General features: G+C 31.6%; 2 protein-coding genes across 5 annotated transcripts; both read left to right on the top strand.

The window, feature by feature from the left end:
- Positions 1-2694: 2694 nt before the first annotated feature.
- Positions 2695-7595, top strand: LOC104881904 ((+)-neomenthol dehydrogenase). Of its 3 annotated transcripts, XM_010663429.3 has the most exons (6): positions 2734-3294; positions 4690-4713; positions 4843-5086; positions 5535-5609; positions 6097-6276; positions 6857-7595. In XM_010663429.3, exons 1-6 carry the CDS (start codon positions 3281-3283, stop codon positions 7232-7234), a joined length of 915 nt encoding a protein of 304 aa, XP_010661731.1. In that variant the 5' UTR covers positions 2734-3280; the 3' UTR covers positions 7235-7595. The 3 variants fall into 3 exon arrangements, with proteins under 3 accessions (XP_010661732.1, XP_010661731.1, XP_010661733.1); XM_010663430.3 differs by lacking the exon at positions 4690-4713 and having other exon boundaries at positions 2695-3294; XM_010663431.3 differs by lacking the exon at positions 6097-6276 and having other exon boundaries at positions 2742-3294.
- A 1334-nt stretch (positions 7596-8929) lies between these two features.
- On the top strand, positions 8930-12683 carry LOC100248214 ((+)-neomenthol dehydrogenase). Of its 2 annotated transcripts, none has more exons than XM_002267312.5 (5): positions 8930-9188; positions 9284-9527; positions 11062-11136; positions 11465-11641; positions 12153-12683. In XM_002267312.5, exons 1-5 carry the CDS (start codon positions 9169-9171, stop codon positions 12528-12530), a joined length of 894 nt encoding a protein of 297 aa, XP_002267348.2. In that variant the 5' UTR covers positions 8930-9168; the 3' UTR covers positions 12531-12683. The 2 variants fall into 2 exon arrangements, with proteins under 2 accessions (XP_002267348.2, XP_019081148.1); XM_019225603.2 differs by lacking the exon at positions 8930-9188 and adding an exon at positions 10932-10974.
- The last annotated feature ends 2438 nt before the right edge of the window (positions 12684-15121 follow it).

Genomic DNA, 15121 nt, shown 5'->3' with positions numbered 1-15121 from the left:
ATATATTCCATTTTACTTTTTATATTTAATATTAACATTTATAGAAATATAATCATGATATTTATTCAATATAAATGTATATTTAGCATTTCAAATTTCATTTAATAAAACAAATACAAAATTCAACTATTAAGGACATCTAAAAAAAATCACACAAAATCTTCTTTTTTTTTAAATAAACTTTATTCACATATCCTTTATCATTCTATTATCCTAAAAAAAATCACTACATTTTTAATGCACATAATTTTTATGTTTATCAACTTGTAAATGAATGTAACTAAATATATAAACTTATTCTAAAGTTTGTAAGCACCCTTTCTTAGTTGTTTATGTCACAACATTAACATAATCAATCAAACCAGTCCAACCTCTTCCAAAAATTATTATTATTTAAAAAAAAAATATTTAGACAATCTAATTCAATGGATGGTTGGTTTAGTTTTAGGAATTTGATTATTGAGTACAGAAACAGAAGTGATTAAAGAGGAAGATAGCAAAATTATAAAAACATCATGTACACAAACATTATTATTATTCATATCATAAAATAATATATAGAGAATTCTACGGCATCGAAATGAACACATAAAATAATTATAATCCGCTGTATCCACAAAGTCCACCAGCCCCTCCAACAAAAATTCCATAACCCCTGACCCCCCCACAGTGTAGCATATGGGACGGTTCTCAAATTTTGTAAGCATACCATCATTAACATCAGTGAAATTCCCTCCCAATTTTTCTACAACCTTCATCCCTCTAATATAACATGCAGACCCGTAGCCTCCCTCCAGCGATTCTGTGAACTTATGGCCGCTTCCCATTGGTGGAAAAGGATCTTCCCCAACAGCTGTTCCTCCCCATACTGCTGTGGTTGCATGGCTCGTGAAATTTCTCAACAAACCCTCAGGCCAGTACCCTATCGGCTCATCGTTTCTTCCATAAAAATGTGCTGTAAGCTTGGGCCGCTCATGTGGAAAGTTGGGTCTAAGCAAAGTGGCCCAGCCTAGACATGGATCAGGCAAGCCCAACATAACCAACCTTGCCTACTATCTCGTGTGCCTTGCCTTGCCTTGCCTTCCCTTCAATGTTCCTCTTAAGTTTACTTATAATCTGGGGAGGAGACTCTTAACTTGTTTCTTAGGTGCATACTGTGAATTTGGCAATCGTGCTATTAGACATTAACCACATTTTATGGAGCTTGCTCTTTAGTGCCTACTTTGAGTTCAGCCACATTTTGGCAAGCAGGCTAAGAGTCCAACTCCTTAAATGTGGAGAAACTTAGACTAGAGCTCAATGTCATCCATGATCCAACTCAAAAGCAAATAATGGATTAGGCGCAGGGGAGCAGGCTTCGACTCTGCCCTCTTTAAAATGTGCCCAAACTAAGAGTAGACTAGCATCCCAAGCTCTACAAAAAGTGGTTGAGTTCGGAGTTGGAATTAGAGGGCAAATGGAGGAGTGATAAAGTTTTATACCATTTGACTCTTTTTTTTGTTGGTTTGAGTTTAACATAATCTTATTTGAATCAAATTCATATTGGCTTGTATAAATTTATTTAATAAATGAGTTATTTTGGATTGATTTGCATTAAACAAATGTACCTCAAATTGATCTATTTAATAATTGTGTTAATTAACTTAATTATATTTAAAACCTATTTAACTCATTTAAAATTTGATTTTAAAATAAATAGGTAAAAATTGAATCATAATCATATTATATTGAGAGGCTAATCATATAAATTAATATAATAACTAACTTAATTTGATTATTAAATAATATTTCATTATTAAATGGATTAAATATACAACATATTACTTATTTAAAAATTACATCTTATTTGGATTCATATGAGCCTAATTATTATGCATATCGTATTTGAATTGATTTATTTAGTTAAATGTTTGATCTTTCACATTACATGAACATAAATTACAATCCTAATACTGGGATCTCTGTCTAAATTCCTAATGCTAAGTTCTAAAAAAACCGTCCATCAAATATTCTAAAGGATATAGGTGGAGAAAATCCTAATAGTTGAACTCACCCTAAAATGGAGCCATGAAACTTTAGATTCTTTCGGGTACCAAATAAGTCAAGTAGCAAAATTAAAAAATTCCCTAACGAAGGGGAAAAAAAAAAGCATTAAAGTGGTCAACGAACTTAAAAGAAAAAGGAAAAAGAAAAAGGGAAAAACAAACAAACCATATGAGGCTTGGATTGATACCGGGAGAGAAAGAAAGCAAGTCTTGTGGTATTTTGTGATGGAGTAGATTTTGAGATGGTGGATTGAAAAAGAAAAAAGACAAAAAGGTATGCATGTGAGAGAAGAGAAAAAACAAAAGGTTCCACCTATGGTACCAAAAAAAAGCATTAAAGTGGTCAACGAACTTAAAAGAAAAAAGAAAAAGAAAAAGGGAAAAACATACAAACCATATGAGGCTTGGATTGATACCGGGAGAGAAAGAAAGCAAGCCTTGTGGTATTTTGTGATGGAGTAGATTTTGAGATGGTGGATTGAAAAAGAAAAAAGACAAAAAGGAACGCATGTGACAGAAGAGAAAAAACAAAAGGTTCCACCTATGGTACCAAAATCATTTTTTTATTTTATTTGGGTGTTGCTTTAATTTTCTTATTTTATATTTTAATCTTTATATATATATATATATATATTTATTTATTTATTCTACTGTTTAATAACTTAAATTTTATGAAATATTTTGAAAAACTTGGGTAGGTATTAGGTAATGATGGGGTAAATAATCCAACAAAAAAAGTAGAGGATTTCCCTCCTTCCGGGGAGAGAAAGGCAGGTCGAAAATACTCGAAATTTGGAGGCACCCAGGATTACAACCTCAAACCCACCGCTTCCTACAAGGCTACAGCTCCTCTCTTCATCTCCCACCATCCATAGCCACCGCTTACAGCCATCATCTTAAACCCCACCACCCTCACCGCAGCGCCACCATTTCCAACCTCAACACCCACCAGCACCTTCAGCAACAACTCCATCTCCACCTACTCACCATCCAGTACTCACAGCCTCACCACCTCACCCATACACGACCTATCACCGATACCCAGGGCCATTTCAAACAGCATGGAGACTGCAGCTGAGGTTCCCGTCAAACCCATCATTTTCTTTTCCAGTCTCTGAGCTTCTTTGGAAGTTTCCTGCCCACCACAGCAGTTTCTTCTCTTCTGGGTATTCATTTAAAAGCAAGACACATCCCCACGATCCATAATCACAGCCACCACTCTCATCCACACCAGCATGGCCTCCCTCAGGTACATTTCCCTCTCGTTTATTTATTCTTCCTATATTTGTTTTCAAATCTCTTCATTGGCAATCCCATAAATTTATTTTTGGAAGAAATTTGACATAAAATATTTTAGATAGGAATATTAAATAATTTTTTAAAAATAAAATTTTATTTTCAAAAAATAAAATTTATATATGAAATACATTTATAGTATGATGAATGAAATCTAAAACCTATGGTAACTTAGTATATTTACATTAAAATTTTAAATTATAAGAAAATTAACCCTTTCTCCTTATCTCAAAAATATTTTTTAAACATTTATTCATTTTATAAAAAAATAATGATCGATAATATACAATAATAGCATATATCCATACAATACCAAAGTAATATTGAATCTAAAAACATCTATTCATTGCTTCTTCGTTCTTAATATATTTTATTTATTTGTTTATTTATTTTATTATAGAATTGATTTCATATTGTATTAATCTTGTATTTAGTGAGTAATTAATTCAGTATCAAATTGCTTTCACTTATTATATTTTCTCATTGGGTCAATGAAAACATGAATTCTTAGGTAAATTATTTCGTACAATAGTTGTTAACTCTACTAACCTATTTATCTTTCTAAAAATAAAATTAATTATCAACCATTAAAAGAAAATTACATTGTTTAACAAGTATTCACATAAAATTTATTTGACTAAAAATATAATTATAAAAAATAAATTTAATATTTTTAATAACAAGTATTGACATGATGTAATTAGTTACACATTTTGTTTCAAGGTATTAGGAACATAAAAAGAGAAAAATATATAAAAAGAAGTCTTGAATACTTTCATCAAGTTTATATGGAAGAATCATGTTAAGAGCAAGCAAGTTGTCATTTTTAACATGATAAAATTATTAGTTGCTGCATGGTTTGTTTAGAAACTGAGTTCTAGACTGTCAAATTGGATTATTAATAAATTGGGTTTGGATTAGATTAATTCTATAATCTAATAAAATTTTCTAAACATTTTATTACTATCATAGTTTTTAAAGAAATTCACACGTGTTGAAATCATTAATATTGAATAACTTGAAGTGATTCAAAAAATATTATCCACCTAATTAAAAAATTAAGTGAGAGACGATCCATAACAAATATATGAATAATAAAAGGGGAATATTTTGGGATAAATAATATAACTCATAATTTTACAATATTTTGAAATAATTATAGACTGGTTCACAAATTCATTTAAGTTTCATTTTTCAAAAAAATTGAAGCGCATTGAAATCTTATCTATTTGTGTTCTTTGAGTTTTGACTCATGGGTACCGCAAAAAATAAAATAAAATTGAGAAATACAAATCAATTGCCTTCCACAAGCCTAGTTTCTCACTTCACACAGCATTCCCAACTCCAGAACAATGGCTGAAGCAACAAACAGGTACTTGGGTTTTTCTCCCATGGCCCCTTTTTTTTTTAACTCTTTTATTCTGTATTTTTTTATTTATAATTTCCAAACACATAAACGGCAACTACTGTGCTTATTTTGTTCTACATTGTATCTTTTCAGGTATGCAGTTATTACAGGAGCAAATAAAGGAATTGGGTTGGAAATATGTAGACAGTTGGCTGCTAATGGGGTGATAGTGGTGTTAACAGCAAGAGATGAGAAGAGAGGTGTTGAAGCTCTTGAAAGTCTCAAAGGATCTGGTCTCTCTAATGTGGTTTTTCATCAGCTTGATGTTGGGGACCCTGCCAGCATTGCCTCCCTTGCAGATTTCATCAAAACCCAGTTTGGGAAGCTTGATATTTTGGTATCATTTAAACCCTCATTTCCATCTTTTTTCTTTTCTGGGTTTTTGTTGTTCAAGTCAAATATGTAGAATGCTTCGGAATTGAAAATTTGTGGGATACCCACTTACCCAATTTTTCCCTTGATTTTGCCCTCCTTTTTGATATGATATGTCTGTGATGATTTTGATGCTTTGTGAAGATGGTCAATTTCAATGGATTAGAACTTAATATTGGGAGTTTGAATGCTTTGAGTTTCAATTTTTATGCTTTATGTACTGTGATAGACTACTTTTATATGATGCACAACCACCCAAATGAAGAATTCTCCTTACCCACTTATAATTCTTGAAAATTTTGAAGTGAATCTTATGATTAGTTCTTGAGGAATAGATGGCCTCTAAATGGTTACTTTATTTTTTCAGTTTATGGTTAAAAATTGGGTAATTGGCATTGTGGACTTCTGAACAGGTGAACAATGCAGGGATAATTGGAACGCTTGTAACAGATCCTGATGGCTTCAGATTAGGAATCCCTGCTGCTCGGGTATGTCTTCGTATATAATTTCTTTGTTGGCTGAAATTAAGTGAGTGTGGATGGCTAAAAGATCGCACATGGAGTGATTATTTGGAAAAGGAGAAAGAGTAAGCCTATTTGGCAATGCTTTCAAAGATTGTTCTGAACAGTTCTTGTTGAGAACTCAAATATGAAAAACAAGTTTCTTGGCTTATTCTAAGGGTTTATACACTTACGTGTAATGTAATAGTTTGTAAAATATTTTTCATATTTTCAATTGTTGCTCATAATACTCTATATAAAAAAAAAAAAATCCCAATTGAAACACTTCAAATTGTTATAAATATGGTAATCTATTTTCAGAACAAATTTTGAAAAAACTGTTTTGTATTAAAGCTTTGCCAAAAGTTAGAAAACTGCCTGACACAGTTTTGTTGTTCTTCTCCTTTTTTTTGGGTCAGTGGAGTAGGGGTGTAATGGCTGCCTGGAGAATTGAGTTTTTCTTTTAATAATGCAGGCAAAAGTAGGAAAAATCAATTGGAAAGAAATAATGATTGAGCCTTTCGAGCTGGCAGAAGAATGCATGAAAATAAACTATTATGGGCCGAAGAGGATGAGTGAAGTGCTTATTCCTCTTCTCCGGTTATCAGATTCGCCAAGGATTGTTAACGTCTCCTCCTCAATGGGGAGGTTGCAGGTACAAAAATTTGACATTAATCCTCAAACAAAAATAAAGTGGTGGCACCCATCTCACATGTTCAACCAAGTTTGGAACTGCAATTTGACTTGAACGAGAGCCACATAGAGTCCATTTGAAACTAGGTGGGGTCAAGTTTGGTACTGAAATTTCATTTCAACTCCACTCAAAATTTGCTTTGGTTAATTCAACGGACCAAAATGCTTTTAGTGAGCTTATTGAAGTTTAGATTAGCAACAAAAAATTTACTAGTTGTCACATCTTGTTTGTTTGGAAGAAAACCACATCAAGGAAAGTGTTGATCGATACTCTCGCATAGGGGGTAATACATGGTATGATATGAATATAACGTACATGGGTTGCCCATATTTCTGAAAATGATCTCTTGTGAATGATTAAGAGCTGTTGGCTTTTGTATGCGTGAATCATTCAATGTTTCTTTTCTTTTATTCCCAACTGGCCTTCTCTTGAGACATTGGTGAAGGGACTTTCTTTAAATTTTGAGTTTTTATTTCCAAATTGAGAAATGTGCTCCTAGAAAATGCCTGCTCACCTTACTATTATTGTTGTGTTGTTACAGAATATAAAAAATGAATGGGCTAAAGGAGTGTTAAGTGATGCTGAAAACCTCACAGAAGAGAGAGTGGATGAGGTGTTGAATGTGTTTCTAAAGGATTTCAAGGAGGGATCATTAGAAGCTAAAAGCTGGCCTACTTTTCTCTCTGCCAACACAGTCTCGAAATCAGCCTTGAATGCCTACACAAGGATTATGGCCAAGAAATACCCGACTTTCTGCATCAACTGTGTCTGCCCTGGCTTTGTCAAAACAGATATAAACTACAATAGCGGCATCTTAACTGTTGAAGAAGGAGCTGAAAGCCCTGTGAGATTGGCTCTGCTGCCTGATGGCGGGCCTTCTGGTCAATTCTTTCTACAAAAGGAAGTGTCTGAATTTTGACTAAAAATGATTCATTACTGGATGTCAAAGAAGAACATCATAGAATGGAGACTCTGTTGATTGCTTCTCATATGGCTTGCATGAATCTCGGGCTAATTAGACTACCCACGAAGGCTTAGTTTTATGTTTGGGTAATATGGGTAACTTTGACATTTTTTAAAATTTTAGTTTAATTAAAAAATTGTGTTTGACCTTGAAATGATGGTTTTTGCATTTAAGAAACTCTCCCAGGCAAGTTGTAATCGTCTGTGATCTTACGTAGGTTGTATCATACTTTTAAGGTTTTTGCACTTCACTCATTTGGCTGTTGAGAGCACTAGTTGTGGTTTTGGCCAGTAAACAAAATTTTCTTTCTCTTGAATTTATGGTTAGACTTTTTTTCTCTCTTTTTTACTCGAGACTCCTCATAAATTATGTCTTTTTTTTCTTCCTTTTATAATATTTTAAAGGAATCAGATTTTTATTTTAATATGAGGAGCAATTAAAAAAAAGTAGAAGACTCTTTCATTGGTGGCATTTGATAATAATTTTAGGAAATATTTTTAAATTTTCTAATATTTGAAAAAAAAAATTAAGTATTAAAAACGTTAAAAATATTTTTTAAAATCATTGTAAAATGTACATTTTATTAATGATTTAAATGGTAGATGGTCATAGTTAATTAATTATTCCTAGTCGCTATTTCTGTTGCATTTGTGTCGCTCCTCTTATGTACATTCACATGTAGCCTTTATTGTATTTTTTTGTTTTTCTATTAAAAAACAATTAAGATGATAAAATAATTATTTTGGTACGCGGTTTATTTAGAAACTTGGGTGTGGTTGGTATGCTAAAAAATTAGGTTTAAATTAGAATAAATTTATAAACTGATTAATTTTTTGGAACTTGTCCTTTAATAAATTCATTATCTATTAAAATGTTGAAGAGTCAACATCTGTCTTGTTCTTAATTTAAATTCTGGATTGTTTTCTTTCTTACAGTGTCTTGTTTTTTTCTAATAGATTCCTCAAGGAACAAAGAGATAAGAGTTTGTCAAAGCCAAACCCTTACATATATATATATATATATATATATATATATATATATATATATATATTGTAAATATTCAAAGAATTGCATAAGTTAATTCAAATTAAGGCCTTAAATTGAAAGGGCAAAACTTCAATTTGTCTTGTTGAACTCGTTAATGTCAAATGATTTGAAATTTGAGAGTAATTGAAAAGATATCCAAAATAATTGAGAAGAGAAACCATCTATCACATGGGTAATATAAGAGAATATTTAGGAAACTCATTTTCATAATAAATGAAATAATTATAAAAAGGCTCACGCTTTCATAATTTATGAAATAGAATTTCATTTTTTCCTTTTTTCTTCCAAGTCTAATACTTGTTTTTAAAAGTCTTTGTTTTGTGTAGGAAATTTTTTTATCTAAATTTATAATTAACCTTAGACTTTGTATAATAAAAAAATTTAAGGCTTGTTATTTTTATTTTATTTTTATCAAGAATAATTTTAAAAAATAATTAAAATAAGATTGTGTTTGAAAAATCAAAGGTAAATTTTTAATAATATTTTACACAAAATGATAAAAAAATATATTAAATCTATTTTAAAAAACTTTATATTTTTAGAATGAATTATCAAAAAAAATTGGTTATATAGTAAAGCAGTTTTAGAAACAATTACCAAACACCAAGTTTGATTTGCCAAACAATTCAAACTAAAGCCTGTTAAATTTGTCGATGCCCAATCATGAGTACCACAGAAAATAAGAAAGGGAACAACATTTCTACTTGTAAATTGTAATTTCTGTCTCAATCGAATGCATTACAATAATCTTCATTGCTCTTGTTTTTAGTACAACAAACCTTGCAAGGAAACAAAAATTCCATCTTCTTCCGCACTCAAACACAGTACCCATCTCATCAACAATGGCTGAAGCAGCAACAAGGTACTTGGTTTTTATCCCATGGCCCTTTTCACAATCTCCAACCACATATAAAACAACTGTTGTTCTTACTTTCTTGTGTATTGGGTGTGACTCAGGTATGCAGTTGTTACGGGAGCAAATAAAGGGATTGGGTTGGAAATATGTAGGCAGTTGGCTGCCAATGGGGTGAGAGTGGTGTTAACAGCTAGAGATGAGAAGAGGGGTCTTGAAGCTCTAGAAAGTCTCAAAGGATCTGGTCTCTCTAATCTGGTTTTTCATCAGCTTGATGTTGGGGATCCTGCTAGTATTTCTTCCATTGCAGATTTCATCAAAGCCCAGTTTGGGAAGCTTGATATCTTGGTGAGATTGAAACCCTCATTTCTTGATGATTTTTTTCCTTTTTTTTTTCTCTGGTTTAATTGGTTCTTCTTATGGCAATCACAAGTCTTGGATACTCCTGGATTGATGATTTACAGCATACCCAATTTACCCAAAATTTTCCTTTCAATTTCCCCCTCTTTCGAGAATATGTTTATGAATGTCTGACAATTTCAATGATTATGATGATTTTTGAAGATAGCAAATTTCCCATTTGCCTTCAATTGGCATGTCTTTTGTACTGTGATAGACCACTTTATCTGAAGCAACCGCCAAAATGGAGAACCTTTTGTTGTTGTTCTATGTGAGGAAAGAAGGGCCTCGGTTTACTGGAGAGAAATACGTTAGAAACATTGAAATTGTGACGTATATGATTGACTAATGTTTCTTTTGGATTCTCTTCTATATCAACTATCCTCTCCCATCCACAAAAACAGTACCTAAGAAGAATTCTAGCTGGGAAGTCAGGTCCTTGAGGTTGTGCCCCTATTTTTGCTAGCAGTGGAGATTGGAGCATAACCTTATCCAAATATATGCTACATAGTCCATGTTAAAAACTAAAGTTTTCTGTTTGAGTAGAGTTTCACCCTCCAAGCAAGTTGCTAACCTTTCTTATTGATGAGCCTTCCTCTATAACACTAAAATGCATGGTTAGAGTGGGGAGGCCAGTTAGGCCAATTCTTTTCTGATGATCAAGTCGATGATGGGCATCTCAAGGGCTTAAATAGATAAATTGGTAAGAGAAGGAATTCAAAATAGAGAAATCCCCCTTCCCTTGTGGGTCTTTATATCATTCAGGGTTGCACTGATTTGGTGGGTCTGATCCCACCAGTTATTGAGCTGTCTGCTCCATTCTATAGCTGAGTGATTGATCACCTAATCTTGTCCTTGATTAACTATCATAACTTCATAATTTATGTTAAAGGTTCTTCTGATGCAATGTAGGAGGAGTTAATAGCATTTATTGTTTATCTCATCACAATAGATGCAATGTCTGCCATCCTAAGAGGGGACAGGTTCACATCTTGTTGCAATGGTTGCCTCAAAGCAGGGCGGTCATTCTAGGTCATTGCCATTGAAATCCCTACCGCCAAATGACTCGTGTCTCTTCGTATAACATGTGTCCTTTGGTGTGACCGTTCCTACAAGTAGAATTTTTGTGTTGTGTAATGTCCAGATTGTATATCATTATACTTATTCCACTATAAACCAGTGCCCTATTTACTCTCCTCGGTTCCATCATTTTCTCTCTTTTTTATATCCATCAATCCATATGGAGTTGCATAAACTTTTATGAGGTGGATTTGCCAATGAATTCCATATATGTTTGCACTTGATAAAACAAATCTCTCCTTATCCATCATGATTCTTTGAAAATTTTTGAAGTGAATATTTCTTGAGGAATGGAGGACCTCTAAATAGCTGGAAGGTATCTAATAACTTTCTTTATATTTCTTTATTTTTTTGTTCTTTTATAGTTAAAAATTGGATAATAGAAATGTGTGATACTGGACAGGTGAACAATGCAGGGATAGGTGGAACGGTTGTAACGGATCCTGATGCTTTAAGGTCAAGAATTGCTTCTGCTGAGGTAAGGTATCATATACAATTTCTTTGTTGGCTTAAAGCAATTGATTGTGGCTGTAAGTTCAAAGAAGAGTGGATTTGAAATTCTAATAGCCATTGGGGTATATTTGAAAGTTGAAAAGGAGCAACATTTAGACTTCTAAGGCCCCATGCTGTTGAGTTTTTCTTCTACCTTCTCTTGAAAGGAAGATGAAAATCTTTTCTAGAAACTAGAATTATGGAAGAAAATCTTGTTGCATACCAGAAGCAGTTTTCTTCTTCTCTTTTTATGTTGGAGTAGGGCATATAATGGCTACCAAGAGGATTGAGATTTTCTTCATTTTATTTTGCAGGCAGTAGGAAAAGTCAATTGGAAGGAAATAATGATTGAGCCTTTCGAGCTGGTGGAAGAATGCCTGAAAATAAACTATTATGGGCCAAAGAGGATGATTGAAGCTTTCATTCCTCTTCTCCAGTTATCAGATTCGCCAAGGATTGTCAATGTTTCCTCCTCAATGGGAAAGCTGCAGGTGCAAAATAACACTAATCCTCATTCAGAATACAATGTTGATATATACTTAAGATGTTCAACCATGTTTGTAATTGGGCAATTTGATGAAATTCAGTAGAGTTGGATTGGAGCCAAATGATTCAGTTTGAAACTTGGAAGGATCAAGTTTCGTTGTGAATTTTTCATTACAGCTCCACTCAAAAGATGCCTTGATTGAGTCAACAGAGCAAAATATTTTTGTAAGCTTATTGAACTTTAGATTGGTGATGGAAGATCTACTTGTCACATCTTGATTTGTTTAGAAGAAAACCATATGAAGAAAAGGGTTGATTGATGCTGTTTGGTAAGTGTAATTAATAATATTGAGGTAATGCATACTATTATATAATGCACATAACTTGCTTATTTTCCTGGAAATTATCTGTTGTGAATGATTAAGAGCTGTTGGCTTTTGTTTGTGTGGGAGTCAATGAAGCATTTCCCCAAGTCGTATTTTTGCTTACATCACTTTTCTTGTTGTGTTGTTCCAGAATATTAAGAATGAATGGGCAAAAGCAGTGTTAAGTGATGCTGAAAACCTTACAGAAGAGAGGGTGGATGAGGTCTTAAACCAGTTTCTAAAAGATTTCAAAGAGGGATTATTAGAAGCTAAAAGCTGGCCCTCTAATCTCTCTGCCTATACAGTCTCAAAAGCAGCCTTGAATGCCTACACAAGGATTCTGGCCAGGAAGTATCCTACTCTTTGCATCAACTGTGTCTGTCCTGGCTTTGTCAAAACAGATCTAAACTACAACAGTGGCATCTTAACTATCGAAGAAGGTGCTGAAAGCCCTGTGAGATTGGCTCTGCTGCCTGATGGGGGGCCTTCCGGCCAATTCTTCGTTCGGAAGGAAGTGTCTGAATTTTAACTGAAAAAGATTCATTACTACATATGAACTAAGCACATCATAGCACAGAGATACTGTTTATGGCTTCTCTATAATTTGTATGAATCCTAGGCTAATAAGACTACCCAGAATTGCTTATGATTAATTTTTATGCTGGAATGCTTTGTTAGTACATATGGCATGTGAGTTTAGTTTTGTAGGGTGACTAATTTTTATGTTGGAATGTCTTTCTAACTGCATATGACTTGTGATCTTGGATTCTTGAACAATTGAAACTAGTTTTTATCAGTGTTCTAAAACCAAATTGTTCTTTTTTAAATAGAAGATTTTAAAAAAAAAATTATAATCAATTTCTTATTTACTGACCTTACAATAAGGAGTTTTTTTTTTAATTAGTATAATAGAAAATTTTAGGGATTTTTATCTTATTAATAACTATTCTTAAAAATAATTCTAACAAGATTATATCTGATGTAAAAAAAAATCTCAAATACGTAATTGTCATAATCTCAACTATATTTAATAATAACCCATAAAAATGATTTAAAAACATTTCATATTTATTCTAAAAAAACCATATTTAAAAAATTTTAAGACGATTATATAGTTACATCATATAACAATTCTCAAAACAGTTATACAGTTATGAAACACCATTTTTTTTTTAAGTTTTATTTTTTAAACAATTCAAACTAGTATTAAATTTATTTATATTCAATCATGAGTACCACAAAAAAATAAGAAATGAAAACCAACCGTCTAATTTAATTTTTGACTTAGTCATTGGATTATATCATATAAGAATACCAATTTTCATTACAATAATAATATTTTGCTTGCTTTTATATATGACCACATGACATGATTATAAAAAATTAAATTAATGATGTTTCATTGGTTGAAACTTGTAAAAAACGTCGTTAGTGACATCATAGACGCAGTTTACTATCCAAAGTGTGATGCATGATGTCACAATGTCATTTTCCTATATGAAAAAAATCAATCTTTATTATCACATGAGCGTCATCATCTGCCTTGCATTTGCATTTGCTTTTATGACCACATACATATTTAGAAACTTGGGTGTGGTTTGTATGCTAAAAAATTAGGTTTAGATTAGAATAAATTTATAAACTGATTAATTTTTATGCTAGAATGCTTTGTTAGTACATATGGCATGTGAGCATAGATTTGTAGGGTGACTAATTTTTATGTTGGAATGTCTTTCTAACTGCATAATGACTTGTGATCTTGGATTCTTGAACAATTGAAACTTGTTTTTATCAGTATTTGTTCTAAAACCAAGTTGTTCTCTTTAAAATAGAAGATTTTTTTTTTTAAAATTATAATCAATTTCTTATATACTCACCTTACAATAAGGAGTTTTTTTTTAATGAGTATAATAGAAAATTTTAGGGATTTTTATCTTATTAATAACTATTCTTAAAAATAATTCTAACATGATTATATCTAAGAATTTGAATGTAAAAAAAATCTCAAATACGTGCTTGTCATAATCTCAATTATATTTAATAATAACCCATAAAAATGATTTGATTGAAAAACATTTCATATTTTTTCTAAAAAAACCATATTTCAAAAATTTTAAAACGATTATATACTTACATCATATAACAATTCTCAAAACAGTTATACAATTATGAAACACCATTTTCTTTTTAAGTTTTATTTTTTAAACAATTCAAACTAGTATTAAATTTATTTATATTCAATCATGAGTACCACAAAAAAATAAGAAATGAAAACCAACCGTCTAATTTAATTTTTGACTTAGTCATTGGATTATATCGTATAAGAATATCAATTTTCATTACAATAATAATATTGTGCTTGCTTTTATATATGACCACATGACATGATTAAAAAAATTAAATTAATGATGTTTCATTGGTTGAAACTTGTAAAAAACGTCATTAGTGACATCATAGACGCAGTTTACTATCCAAAGCGTGATCCATGATGTCACAATGTCATTTTCCTATATGAAAAAAATCAATCTTCATTATCACATGAGCGTCATCATCTGCCTTGCATTTGCAATTGCTTTTATGACCACATACATATTTAGAAACTTGGGTGTGGTTTGTATGCTAAAAAATTAGGTTTAGATTATAATAAATTTATAAACTGATTAATTTTTTGGAACTTGTCCTATAATAAATTCGTTATCTATTAAAATGTTGAAGAGTCAACATCTGTCTTGTTCTAAATTTAAATCATGTATTGTTTTATTTTTTACAAGTGTCTTGTTTTTTTCCCATAGATTCCTCAAGGGGTAAGGTGCAAAGGGCAGGGAGATAAGAGTTTGTCAAAGTCAAACCCTTATATATATATATATATATATATATATATATATATATATATATATATATATATATATATATATATTGTAAATATTCAAAGAATTGCATAAGTTAATTCAAATTAAGGACTTATATTGAAAGGGCAAAACTTCAATTTGTCTTGTTGAACTCGTTAATGTCAAATAATTTGAAATTAGAGAGTAATTAAAAAGATATCCAAAATAATTGAGAAGAGAAACCATCTATCACATGGGTAATATAAGGGAATATTTAGGAAACTCATTTTCA

Source organism: Vitis vinifera, chromosome 15, assembly GCF_030704535.1.
Source record: "Vitis vinifera cultivar Pinot Noir 40024 chromosome 15, ASM3070453v1".
Classification (NCBI taxonomy): Eukaryota; Viridiplantae; Streptophyta; class Magnoliopsida; order Vitales; family Vitaceae; genus Vitis; species Vitis vinifera.
The sequence above is the reverse complement of the archived record's forward strand: the minus strand, read 5'-3'. Positions and strand labels throughout refer to the sequence as shown.